The following is a 14,629-nucleotide window of genomic DNA, read 5'->3' on the forward strand; positions in this document are numbered from 1 at the left end:
CTCCCAGCCAGCCACTTACTAGCTATGTGGTTTTGGCAATTCCTTTAATTTCTTTTATGAGCAAATCACTGAACCTAACTCATAGGACTGGGACTTAAGTGAGCAAATTTGTATATATAGTTTAGTATATTCAGGATAAGCACCCAATAAATGGCATTTATTACTAGCAGCTAAATCTTCCTTCCTCCATTAATTACTGGTTTACCAGTTTACTACCAGTAACTCCACTGAGGCCACAGTGAAAGCATTCCCACTAAGGCATTCTTGATCCAGAAAAATAACAGTCCCAGCCTTATCCTGATACTTTTTTATATTCCAAGAATATTCTTTCATCCTCATATTAATATTTATATATGATTCTATTAATAACCCAATGTTTTCAGATGAAAAAGATGAGGCACAGAGAAGTAATTTGCTCAAAATAATATAGAAATTAACAGATTTATAAATTGTGAGAGATCATTTAGTCTAACCTTTCCATGTTGTAGATAAGGAAACTAAAATCTGGAGACACAGATTTGCCATCCTAAGGCCACAAAACAAGAAAGTAGCCTGTGAAACCTAGGCTCCTGCAACTCTGTCCAGTGCTTCTCTCCACTATATTACATTGTCACATAATAAAATCAAAATTAAAAACACATAAATAGCAGATAACTATTATTCTATTCATTAATTTTTTTAAATAAAAAATATATCCACACAAAGACTTGTACACGAATGTTCACAGCAACACTGTTCATATAACAGCCAAGACATGAAAGCAACCCAAATGTCCATCAATTCTATATGGATAAACAAAACATGACACATCCATATAATAGGATACCATTAGGCAATACAAATGAATGAAAACGCTGATATACGATATAACGAGGATAAACTTAGAAAACATACTAAGTGAAAAAAGCCAGACACAAACATATATTGTATGATTCCTTTTGTATAAAAAATATTCAGAATAGGCAAATCCAAAAAGAAAGAAAGTAGTAGGCCAGTGGTTGCCTAGGGCTGGGGTGGGTATGGAGAGTGACTGGTAATAGACAGTAAGTTTCTTTTTGGGGTGGTGGAAATACTGTAAAATTAAATTGTGGTAATGGCTGCACAGCTCTGAAATCTACTAAAAATCAATCTGTATAATTAAAATGGGTGAAATTCATGATACGTAAATTTCACCTTAGTAAAGCCATCAAAAATAATTTAAAAAATAAACAACTTGGTAAATCAGGACAATCTGGATGAAAATGATGTACACTTTATTGAGATATAAAAACTAAAAAAAAAAAGTAAGCAATATTCTCTAGAAAGTCTGTAAAATGAACTGCATATGGTAAGCAATTTATCCCCAACTGGTACTATAATCAGAACATATTGCTATGAGAAACTTCAGTTTTGCAAAGACAAATTTCTTCCAACATTGTACATTCTGGATGGTATAAAACAATGACAATAAAAGACTAAATGGATTAAATGAAGGGAAGAAAGGAGAGTATAAGCAGTATTGTTGATAACATTTATGTTCATAGATTGCTCAAACTATCTATTACTCTATATTGGAACTACAAAAGGAACTAAGATTTGCATTTCATTTTTAATCTCAAGGGAAAATTATAAAGGTCTTATATCTTAGGGTATCTCAAAGTTTTCACATCAACACACATAAAGACATCCAAGGTTTGAGTAAAGGTTAAATTTATTCCTTTCAATGCTATTACATGTTTTAAAACAAATCAAATTTGCTTTTGAGAAAAGGATAAATGTGCCTATGGATTAAAACAATATTATTTTGTATTCCCTAAAAATAAACTCTGAAGAGCATGATTAAACACAAATCACTTTGAAACATGGCCTAATCTAAAAAATGGGATCTCAAATTATGTGTATTTCCTCACACCTCCCAATAACAATAATGCTAACATTATTGAGCATGTTTTACATATAAACATGATCCTAATCGCTTTCTGTGCATTGTTTCATTTATAACTCACAACTATCCTACTTAGTTAAAACTATTACTGTCACCATTTAACAGCAGAGGAAACAGCGGCCTAGTGAGATGGAGAGAGGTTAACCTGCCCAACGTTATGCAGCAAAATTGGCATTTAAACCTAAGGCTAAGTCCAAGGATACAATATTGTGACATAAGAAATATACTCTATGTTTTGTCTCTGCTCCTGATTCTTGGCACAAAGCTCATACAACTCTTGCAATCTCTAAAGTGCTAAGTGTCTTTTGTATGCTAATGAAATGACTGATTGCTGAAGGCTCTTTTGAAGGATGGGGGCTGGTTGCCAGGGAAATCAACCCTGTGAATAAAGAGTTGGAACTTTCAGTCCAACCTCCCCCTACCCCCACTAACTCTGAGAAGGAAAGAAGAGCTGAAGGTTGTGTTGATCACCAATGGCCAATGATGTAATCACTCATGCTTATATAATGGAACCTCCACAAAAACCCTACAGGACTGGATTCAGGGATCTTCCATATTGTTGAACACATGGAGGTTTCTGGGGGGTGGAATGTCGACCAGAGGTCATAGAAGCTCTATGCCCCTTCCCATACACCTTGTCCTGTGTATCTCTTCCATGTGGCTGTTCATCTGTATGCTTTGTAATATCCTCTGTAATAAATGGGTAAATGTACATGTTTCCCTGAGTTCTGTGAGCCATCCTAGCAAATCTAAACTGAGGAGAGGGTCACGGGAACCCCAATTTATAGCCAGTCAGTCAGTAACACAGGTCACAACCTGGGGCTTGCGATCAGTATCTGAAGTAGGGGGGTAGTCTTGTGGGACTCACCCTTAACCTGAGGGATCTGATGCTGTCTCCAGGTAGGCAGTGTTAGAATTGAGTTAAATTACAGGATACCCAGTTGGTGTCAGCTGGCAAATTGACTGGTTGCTGGTGGGGGAAAATTTCCACACATTTTGGTGACCAGAAGTGAAGCGTTCTATGTTGACTGTGTCAGAGATGAAAAAAACAACTTAGGGTTTTTTTCCTGTATCTCCTACAGAAGCCCTACTCTTAAGCTCTAAGTTAGGTTAATTCTCATGCTCGTGGTAATTAATGTAGTAACCTTTACTGTAATATAAATAATAAAAATCTTTGACATCCCTCAAATATAATTATTCATTTTTTTGAAGATATGACATTAAGGTTATATTTTTTAAAAAGAGATCTTTATATTTTAAATGACATATACTTTAATGAAATATAACTGGGTATTTTAATCTGTTCATGCTACTGTAACAAAAAAACCTGAGACTGGGTAATTTATAAATGATAGAAATTTACTTCTCACAATTCTGGAAGTTAAGAAGTCCATGATCAAGGCACCACCAGGTTCAGTGCCTGGTGAAGCCCTGTTCCTCATAGATGGTATCGTCTAGGTGTCTTTACATGGCAGAAAGATGGGAGGGCAAAAAGGGTACAAATGCTGTGTCTTCATGTGACAGAAAAGTGGGAGAGCAAGAGAGCATTCCCTTCAATCTTGAGTCCTTTTATAAGGGTGCTAGTCCCATTCACGAGAGCATAGCCCTTCTGACTTAACCACCTCCCAAAGGCTATAGACCTCTTAATGCAACCACAGTTGGAACTAAGTTTCAACACATGAATTGTGGGGGACATTCAGACCATACCATTAAGATTTGCTTCAATAATGGAGAAGGAAGAATATGCATAAAACAGGATTGGCCACTTATTGATAATTGTTAAAAATGGATGATGGGTAAACAGTGGTACCTTTTATTATTCCCTATGTTTTTGTATGTTTGAAAAGGTCCATAAAAATTTAGGAAAACTAAATCCTTAAACATATCAAAAATGTATTAACAGGGAGCTATAATTCTTAAAACAATTTTTCATTTTAGCAATATTTTTATTTCAAAATCTCAAGGGAAGGCAGAAAATAGGCTACACATACTCTTAAAATATTCTCGTATTCACCAACATATTCTAAAGTCCAGTGTGGGGAAAAATCTGAGAATCTGGACCCCATTTAAGACTGCTGAGAAGACAGGAGACCAATTCTGATCACTGCAGCAGCCGTAAGATAGAAAGAGGCAGGCAGGCATGCCGGCAGAACTCCAACTTCTGCCACTCTGTTGGCAATGGAGACATTTATTCCTTGTCTTGTTAGGCCTTTCTTACTTTTGTGACCGCAGTCATTTTCCCAGCAGTCTCCTTCTCACTATCACTATCACCATTATTATACTTTTTGTTAAGTGATTAAATTACTATGAAAAACAACAATTTATGTCCACAATATCCACTCACGCTGATATGTGCGTAGAAGTGGTTGGTCAGAAGACCAGGCAGATCTCCAGGTTAATAATAAATGTCATATTGTTTGACTCAGAAAAGAAACAGATTCCAAAGATTTTGAGCATGATGCATATTAACACTAAAGAGCATACCCAAATTTAATAACAATCTATTTTACATATATAGTCAATAAAACCAAAATAGTTATTTCTGAAATCTAAAATAGATGTTGGCTATGTCATTTGAATGTGTCTATTTGTTTGCCTAGTACAGCGCCTGGCAGATAGCCAATGTGCAATAAATATTTGTTGAATAATGATCCTGCCAGGTTTCTCAGTTAGGTGCCACTTAGCAGAATACAGAGGAAGCAGGAGAAAAAGGAAGGAGAAAACAAGCTTAGATAATTTTAAACTTGCCAAAGAACTATGAATAGAGCATTATTTACTTTGAGCAGAATATTAAATTACATAGTTCAGGGACATTTACTGAAATATTTTGAGACCTGGCCCATTAGGATCATGAATGAAGAGGGGCACTTTATAAAGCCTTCTTTATGCTGAGTCAACTCCAACTTCTGGCTTCAGAAATGGCTTATTTGACTTTACTACTTTTACAGCCTAAGTGAGTTTTCATTACCTATATTTCAAAACTTGGAAAAAGTCACTATTTAACATGCAGATGTTTCCATTTTATAAAATTACAACTTTTATTACAATATTCACTATTACCCCCCACCTCACTTTCTCACTTTAGTATCTATGAAACCTTTTCAGTTCCTAGTACATTCTCAAAATATTTAGATGGCTCCTGACTGCCACTAACCTCTCACTTGGCAGATTATCTGATACCATCCACAAAAGCAGCACAGAGAAAATTTTGGGATTCCTCTGGACAGTCAAAAATAAAGAGTTTTTGCTAGCAAGTATTTCTAAGAATTGAAGTAACAAAATTTTTGCCACCCACTATAACTATACTCTAAAACAGCTATTTGAACAAATAGTATTTTTTGAAAGAAAAAGCACAACACAAAATCTAATATTTAAAAATAAGGAACTATGATAATTGTTTCCTTTACAAAAAATGATTAAGGTTAAAAGAGCTTTCTTAAAGTGTCACTGCTTTTAGTACAAAGCTTAGGTAGGAGGCACCGAAGTAGCACTTCCTGGTTTTCAATGACTTCTGCACTGCCTGTGGAGCTCTTGACATTACTAGAAATTTTGGGGGGAAAATGAGCAGAGGCAGCAGGGTGTCATGATTAAGGCTAGCACCAGGCTGAACTGGGATCAAATCTGAACTCTGCCGCTTATTAGGTGTGTGACCTTAAGCAAGTTACTATACCATTCACCCTGGCTTCACTACCTTAAGAGGACCTGGCTGCCATTTGGTATGGGGTGATATGCCAAAATTATTCCATTAAATCCCCCTTTTAGCTTAAGCCCACTCACATTGGTCTCACTGCTTAAAGAGCTAGAAGTGAGACAATCATCCTTCCTGAACAGCCTCCTTATGATCCCTCCCCTCATAGGAATCTACCATCTATCAATCACTGTGACAATAATCTATGTATAGTCCCCAGACCCTCACACTGTGTAAGTATAGTGTCATTTAGTGTGTTACCAGGTGGCCTCTATAACATGACAGACATCAAATATGTCACCGGTGTATGTGTCTGTGTCTGTGCACGCATGTGTGCATGTCTGTGTGTTGCAGGTGAGGAAGTTTCTCAACACTACTCCTGGCCTGAATATTATACCTCTTACCTCGATTACACGTTTTACATTTTGGGGAGTTATATATCTCCTTTTTAACAAATATGTCCATGTGTGTAATGGAAGGTGAAAGGAGTTCCATCTTAGGGTTTGCAAATGCAGTGGCAGAAAAGATGTTGCAATGACTTTGCCTTAAGATACAAGCCTGTGGTGGGAATGGGGTCTGTCTTTAATGAAGGCACATACTGTAGAACCAGGGACTCATCCTACATCAGGAAAGCACACAGGCTTCATCTTGAATGCCAACCCAGGCCGTTGGCATTATACGGACACACTAAGTAACCTACTCTGGTTTCAGTAGGGAAAAAATTATCAACTGAAATGAAGTTTCATAACTCATGGGTTAATCAAGGTATTAGTGGCCATGTAAATCCAAATCCTCCAATATAACCTTCAAAAGCTAAAAAGACTAACAAGAAGAACAAATAAAACCATACAAATTTCACACTTTTAATACAAGACAAACTAACTTCAAATTATGTAAAGTAGAAAACATAAACTCCATTCTAGTGGAGATATTACTCAAGCTCTTCCCCTAACCTATTACAGAGAGGACAGATAGATCTAGGGGAAGAAAAATTTTGCAAAAAGAAAAGGGGGCTGGAGGTGAGGACAGAAAGCCTAAAATTAAACTAAAATCATCCACAGAAAAAGAAAGCCCAGCCTAAGTGAAAAAATCCTCAAGAAGACCACTCATAGATGAGAGAAAATTATAGGGAAGGGATTTAAAAGTGCAGGGAGGATTCAAGAAGGTAGTCTTGATAAGGTCATGCATCAAAGGTGTGATGATAAATTTCATGTGTTAACTTGACTGGGCCATGAGATGCCCAAATATCTGGTTAAACATTATGTCTGGTTATGTCCATTACAGTGTTTATGGAAAAGACAAGCATTTGAATTTGTGGAATAGGTAAAGCAATTGGAAAGTGAGCATCATTCAACTTGTTAAGAGGCCAAACAGAACAAAAGGAGGGAGAAAGGCTGAATTCTCTCTATCTGCCTTACGGCTTGATACATCAGTTTTCTCCTATCCTTGGGCTGGAACTTACACCATTGTTGCTCCTAGTCCTCAGGCCTTCAGGCTGACTGGAATTTACACCATAGGTCTTCCCAGGTCTCCAGTTTGCAGATGGTGGGACTTCTCAGCCTCCGTGATTACATGAGCCAGTTTCTTACAAAAAAATCTCATTCTAGATATAGATATACATATGTATTTAGATATGTATCTATGTAAGTCTCCATCCTTTTGTTTCTATTTCTCTGGAGAGCCTTGACTAATACAAGCAAGGATGGTGGTAAAAACAAAAGAATGTGTGTTTTTGGAAATTAGATGATGAAAAAAGAAACTAAAAAGAAAGTTTCAGATTCTGTAAGGTTCTTATATACAGAAATTTAAGATTTTGTAAGAACATATATATATATATACTCAAATACATACACACACACACACACACACACCCCCCTACTTGAGAAACACAAAATCCTCTCCCTCAAAAGGTGAAAAAAAGCCACCCAACAAACAAACCATACTGTGCTACACTGACAGAGGAGGACATTCTTGAATTAGTAATCTCATAAAACCCCCTAAAAAACAACAGCCCTGCTCATAGTCACACAGAGTTGCTGCAATCTTCATCTATATAAAATTTCTAAAATAAAAAATAACATTAGGACAATTAAGCTAATGAAAAGCACCCCCCAAAAAAACCAACAACAAAGTAGAAGATTTTAATAAATATTCCAAACTGAATTGTATCTTTTTTTTTCTTTTTTTTTTTTTTTGAGACAGGGTCTCACTCTGTCACCCAGGGTGGAATGCGGTAGCGCGATCTCAGCTCACCCCAACCTCCACCTCCTGAGCTCTCAAGTGATCCTCCCACCTCACCCCTCCCCAGTAGCTGGGGCTACAGGCACACACTACCATATCCGGCTAATTTTTGTATTTTTTGTAGAGAATGAGTTTTGTCATGTTGCCCAGGCTGGTCTCAAACCCCTGGGCTCAAGCCATCTGCCCACCTCAGCCTCCCAAAGTTCTGGCATTACAGACATGAGCCACTGCGCCCGGCCTGAATTGTACCTCTTTAAACAAGCATTTAGGAGTATGAAAACCATCATAAATCAGAAATGTAAACCTAAAAATAGAATGGGCAAAAATAAATAAATAAGAGAAAAGGTGAGGACTAAATTCCTGCTCAAAAATAGAGTAAACTAAAACCTTAATAAAAGGCACTGAGGAAAACAGGAAAAGAATGAAGAGAATAAAAATGAGATAATGAGGTAAAAAAAATAATCACAGGAACAGTTGGTAAAATGGAAGCTAAACAAAGAAGGTATAATTATGAGTAACTGAAGCCCCTGCAGAAGAAAAAGAAAATATTAAAACAGAATATTTAAAACTATAATCCAAAAAAAAATTTGCAGAAACAAAAAAAAATCTGATTCTACATATTAAGAGAATCCCCTAATGTAGCAAGGAAAATTGACCTGTTAAAATCAATTCTAAGATATATTACAGTAAAACTATTAGACTTTAAAAATATGAGAAGGAAAAGATCCAAGAATTCCAAACAAAAGATTCAAGCAACTTACCGGGGCAAGAAAATTAAGACTGGCATCAGACTTCTCAGAACAACAAAACATATAGAAAGCAAGGTCACATTATAAAAAGGGAAAGTGTGAACCAAGGACTTATTTCCACCCAACCTGTACTACCAATATTAAGGCTACTACAGGAGAACAATTTTTAATATGCAGGAACTCAGGGAAAATTGTGGTCACCATGAGTTCTTCTTAAGAAATCCACTAAAAGCTGAGCTATATCTAACCAATAGGTAAACTTCAGCAAAAGAACTGGTGGTGAAATTTTAATATATTTAATTGTAGATCTAAGAGCAAAACGAAGTTGCAATTAAGGATTGAGGATGAAACAGACATAATGCAACTGAAAAAAATGGAAAAAGAGAAAAAGAAAAATGTAAAATAAACTTTTGTTGAAATAGCAATAGATAAGAATTATAGGACACCATTAAAAACTAACATAATAGATAGTATAAACTTAAATAAGAAAACAAAGAAATGAGGACATTTAAAAAAGGCATAAACACACAAGTAGTTGCTACAACAACAAATAGCAAAGCCTAAATATCCAAAAAAAAAAAAATTTAAAGATGAAAAGGCAAAGAAAGCACATCACAGAGAAATAAAGAAAAACAGAACAATGTACATAGTATTTATAACATAAGAGTTGAAATCAAACATAAGTCATTAAAAATTTTTTCATTTGGCTATAAAAAAATACCTAATAAATGCTTATTCAAGAGATAACCTAAAACAGTATAGACCAAAAAGCTTAAAAAAAAATTAAAAAAAATTTTACAAAAGGGATAAGCAAAGGCATACAAAGCAAATAGAAACAGTAAGGAAGCAAGAGTAATGATCTTGATACTAAAGACTCAAGTCAAAAAGCCTTAAATATGACACAGAGAAACACTGTTTAACATTAGAAGCTGCAATTCACAATGAAGATATAACCATTGTGTATGCCTATCATCACATAGCAACTACTTTTAAAAAGCAGAAACTACAGGGATGTACAGACATAGGAACATAACTTTAATAATACGTAAGACTGAAAACACTTATAAACTTAACTGAAAACTACATACCCTGATAATAAAAACTGTATCTCCTTCTCAAACGGACATCAATATTGACCAAAAAAAGTGCACACATATTAGGTAATTTAAAAAGCAACAGTATATTTTATGAAGTAGTAATAATGCAAACACTCTGATCATAATTCTAACAAAACTAGATATTAACAAAATCAAAAACAAAAATGGCATTCTACCTCAAAATTATACATTTTCCAAAAAAAGATACAAAATTATACATTTGATAACCTGAACAGAGGAAAATCTGTAGCCTTGAACATTTATATCAATAGTAAATTCATAATTCAAAAAGAACAAACTAAACTAAGAGAAAACAGAGATTAGAAATAATAAAGACAAAATAAATCAGCTGGATGGAGAATTTTAAAAATCGTATCATAAATCAAAATCCTGGAATTTTTTTAAGTAAATGAACAAGGTTAATCCAGAAAAAAAAAAAAAAAGGAGAAATCACAAATTCAAAATAAGAAGCGACAAGGGAGACGATACATTTCAACAATATAAAAACACGTATTACAAAGATTATTTATTGCAGTGTTATTTATAATTGGAAAATACAATCAGAAATAACCTGAATGTCCACAAATGGGAAAGTGATTGAATAAACAAGCTGTAGATCCACACAATGGAGTACTATGCAGCTCTAAAAATTAATAAAGAGATCTCTATATCATTATAAAATATAGATATCCAGTATATACTGTTAAGTGGGAAAAACAAAATACAAAAGAATATATGCAGCGTTCTACTTTTTGTATAGGAAAGAAGATATACATTTATCTGTCCATTTTGTATACAGAGAACCAAAAGAACTATATACATGAGAAACTAATCAGGGTAATCGCCTAGGAAGCAGAGGATAAGGGATGGAGAAGTGGTAGAAAAGATGGGAGGTATGATCAACACTTTTCTATGTATAGCTTTCTGTATGGTTCTGACTTTTGGAACCATGTTAATGCTTAATATACTCAAAGAAATATGGAGATCCACAAAGATGAGAAAGGAAAAACATTCTAAGATGGAAATCAAACAAAACAAATGTCTCTATTGGTATTTCAAATGACTCAGGGAAAATTTAGGAAGAAAGGAAGACCTAACCACCAAAGTAACTTTTGAACACAGTATTTTTACTACATATTCTCAGGACGTAAACAAAAGAGAACTGTAAGTAAACACTGAGTTCCAGTAAGTGGGTTTGCTTTTTACAGTGTTAAGGATTAGCAATTCTAAATTACTTTTTGTATATTCTAAGATTGAGCAAATAAGTAAGTATACTGTGAACAACAGAAACCAGACTTCCTATTGTTAAAGGTAGTTACAAATACGGAAAGTGCAGGAGGCTAGAATGAAACCGGTAATGATGGCTGGCACAGGAATATGTCTTCATAGTTTTTTTTTTTGCTTTTGTTTTTGTTTTTTAAGATGGAGTCTCGCTCTGTCACCCAGGCTGGAGTACAGTGGCAGGATCTCAGCTCACGGCAACCTCTGCCTCCTGGGTTCAAGCAATTCTCCTGCCTCAGTCTCCCAAGTAGCTGGGGTTAGAGGCGCATATCACAGTGCCCAGCTAATTTTTGTATTTTTAGTAGAGACGGGGTTTCACCATGTTGGCCAGGCTGGACTCAAACTCTTGACCTCAACTACTCCACCTGCCTCAGCATCTGAAAGTGCTGGGATTACAGGCATGAGCCACCACATCCAGCATATTCATAGTTTTTATACAGAGATAGATACAGGGATACATGCACGCATGCATGTGTGCGTGTGTGTGTGCACATAGCCTGGCGTGTGTGCATGTGTGTGTGTATGCCCTGGCTCTGTCCACTTGGAGGGCTCTGATGGTTAATTTCAGTAATTCCAGGTGTTGACTTGACTGGGCCACAGTGTGTCCAGATATCTGGTTAAACATTTTCTTGTTTTCTGTAAGGGTGTTCTGGATAAGATTTACATTTTAACTGGAAGAGTAAATCAGTTTGCCCTCCATAATGTAGGTGGGCCTCATCAAATCAGTTGAAAGCATGAGCAGAACAAAAAGACTTGACTCTCAGGAGGAGGCATTCCTCCAGCAGGACTGCCTTCAGACTTCATTTACAACATCAGCTCTTCCACAACATCAGCTCTTCCTACCTGATGGCCTTCAAACTAGAACATCGGCTCTCTCTGGGTCTCCAGCCTGCTTGCTGACTCTGCAGATTAGACTTATCAGCCTCCATGATCATGTAAGCAAATCCCTTTAAACAAATAAATAAATAGACATCTCTCAGTAACATGAGTGCCCAGATCTTGATTTCCAAATAACATTTGCACTAAAAAGAATTAGGGCTGCTTGAAAATACGACAGATTTCAAGGCTGGATAAGGTAAGTACAAGATGACTCTGAAACACTTGTTGCCAGAATATAAGAAAAGGCTCAGGCTGGACGCAGTGGCTCACACCTGCAATCCCAGCACTTTGTGGGGCTAAGGCGGGTAGATTACTTGGGGTCAGGAGTTTGAGACCAGCCTGGCCAACATGGTGAAATCCCGTCTCTACTAAAAATAGTACAAGTATACATCACCAGTAAAGGAACAAAACAATAGTATGGGTGTCCTGACAAGAGATTCTGAAGACACATCTCTTCTGTAGTATTCCAGCCAGAAATGCATAACCTGAATCTAATCATGAGGAAATAGCAGACAAACTCAAACGGCAAAAATATTTCTAAAAAATAACTGACTGGAATTCTTTAAAAATGTCGTTTATCAGCTGGGCACAGTGGCTTTTGTCTGTAATCCCAGCACTTTGGAAGGCTGAGGTGGGAGGATTCTTGAGGCCAGGAGTTCAAGGCCAGCCTGGGCAACATAGTGAGATCTCATCTCTTTAAAAAAAAAAAAAAAAAGTCATATTATGAAACACAAAGGAAGACTGAGGAAGTGTTCTGTATTAAGGACCCTAAAGAGACATGAAAAACCAAAAGCAACACATATAATCCTGAACTGGAACCTATACCAGGGGAAACAGTTTCTCTTTTACTTAAAAGGAAATTAGGAAATACTGCAAAATTTAAATAAAGTCTATAGAGTACTGCATCAATGTTAACTTCCTGATATTGACGATTATATTGTGGTTATATATTTTTTAAAAATCCTTATTTAGGGAGACATACTTAGGAATAAAGGGACATAAGTATTTAGGGGCTAAGGGGCATAATGTCTACAAATTACTCCCAAATAGTTCAGAAACAAATACTGTCTCATGAAAACATGAAACCAAATATGGTAAAAAGTTAATATTAGGAGAATGTGGAGTGAAACCTATACAGTAATTCTTTGAATTATCTTTGCAATTTTTCTATAAGTCTGAAATTATTTCAAAATAAAATAAATTTAGGTAAAATTACAGTCGTATGTGACACGCTCTTCTACGTTATTTCTCAATATATGTCCAAACCCACATACGTATTATAAAAACCAAAGGCAAACACTTAAGAAAACCCTCAAGTTATTCTTTTCCTGTACTCTCTACATACAATGGCACGTAGCCTGTTGATTCTACCCTCTTCTCAACAGCACTATTGCCTCAATTACCGTATTACCTCGGAAACATTTCCTGACTCCAGACTCACCCGCCTTTACCCACTTGCAAAATGAATTCTTTCACTCCCTTTGAAAATCCCAAATGGTACTCCACAGCCAATTCTTTTACAAGACTTAAGTCTTTTCCAGATCATCCTCCTGCCTCTCTCTCCACTTCATGTTTTTCTCATTAGCAAGAAACCAAGTGCAACTCTCTGAACTTGCAATACTGTTTCATGGTTTGAGCCCTGGCCTATGATGTCATCTTCGCTGAAATATCATTACCACAATCCTTTGTCTATGAAATTCCTACTCATGCTTTAACCCTATCTTAGATTCACCTTCTCCATGAAACCTTCCCTGACACAACACTCAAGATGAGGATGAGTACACATTCTCTCCCTCCTCAGTGCTACCATTTACCATCCACTCTATTACGATTATTATTCATCATTATCCATCTCCCCTTCTAACAAGAGCTCACTGACAGAAGGAACCATGTCATTTTTACTTGTTGAATTACTTAAGATATAATATGAACTCAAATAGCATTTATTACAATAAGTAATTATATGTAGCCAGGTGTGGTGGCTCACACCCATAATCCCAGCACTTTGGGAAGCTGAGGCAGGAGGATTGCTTGACCCCAAGAGTTCAAGACCAGCCTGGGCAACACAGTGAGACCTCATCTCTTAAAAAAAAAAAAAAAAAAAAAGCTGGGCATGGTAGCGCATGTCTACAGCCCTAGCTACTTGGGAGGCTGAGATGGGAGGACCACCTGAGCCCAGGAGTTTAAGGTTACAATGAGCTACAATTGTGCCACTGCACTCTAACCTGGGCAACACAGAGAGATCCTGTCTCTAAAAAGTAATTTTTAAAAATTATATGTACATATACATACACATTACCTGAGCATATAGCAAAGGGTAGATATTAAGAAAGCCTCAATCTGTATGTTGACAAGTAAAATCTAAGAAAATGAAAAAATAAATTTCAGTCTGAAAAATATTTAAATAGGGGAGATGACCCGTGCTCTTACTTGTAATTTAATATGTAAGAACAAGTCCTAGACTTAATTATTTTACACTCATGTTTGAAAAAAAATCTGATGTAGTTTTTTCTTTTTTTATTTTTATTTGCTATAGTTTGATGATTCAGAACACTTTGTGCTTCACAGGCTTTACAATCATGAGTTGGGACCAAAATAAATGTATGTAAATAGAATAATATAAAACCATATTTTACCAAGTAGTTTTACTTGGTAATATTTAATGACAAGGATCATCTTTTTGGTCAAAGTGTTTTAAAAGCAGTAATTCCTGATTTAAAATCAAGTCTATAAAAATATCTAATTAGGTCTTAATCTTATTTTCTTGATC

The 14,629-nt window shown here is 35.9% G+C and overlaps 1 protein-coding gene across 2 annotated transcripts in view; it reads right to left on the reverse strand.

Moving 5' to 3' along the window:
* Positions 1-14,629, reverse strand: part of SESTD1 (SEC14 and spectrin domain containing 1) — a 151,364-nt gene that overhangs the window by 108,518 nt on the left and 28,217 nt on the right. The window contains exon 2 of one of the 2 annotated variants that reach the window (XM_054477411.2): positions 11,824-11,927. The exons of the other annotated variant lie outside the window; for it this stretch is intronic. Coding sequence (XP_054333386.1) covers positions 11,824-11,915 — 92 coding nt within the window. The 5' untranslated portion in view covers positions 11,916-11,927. The remainder of the gene's footprint in view (positions 1-11,823; positions 11,928-14,629) is intronic. 2 annotated transcript variants of the gene reach the window in all.

The sequence above is a fragment of the Pongo pygmaeus genome, chromosome 11 (genome assembly GCF_028885625.2).
Source record: "Pongo pygmaeus isolate AG05252 chromosome 11, NHGRI_mPonPyg2-v2.0_pri, whole genome shotgun sequence".
Classification (NCBI taxonomy): Eukaryota; Metazoa; Chordata; class Mammalia; order Primates; family Hominidae; genus Pongo; species Pongo pygmaeus.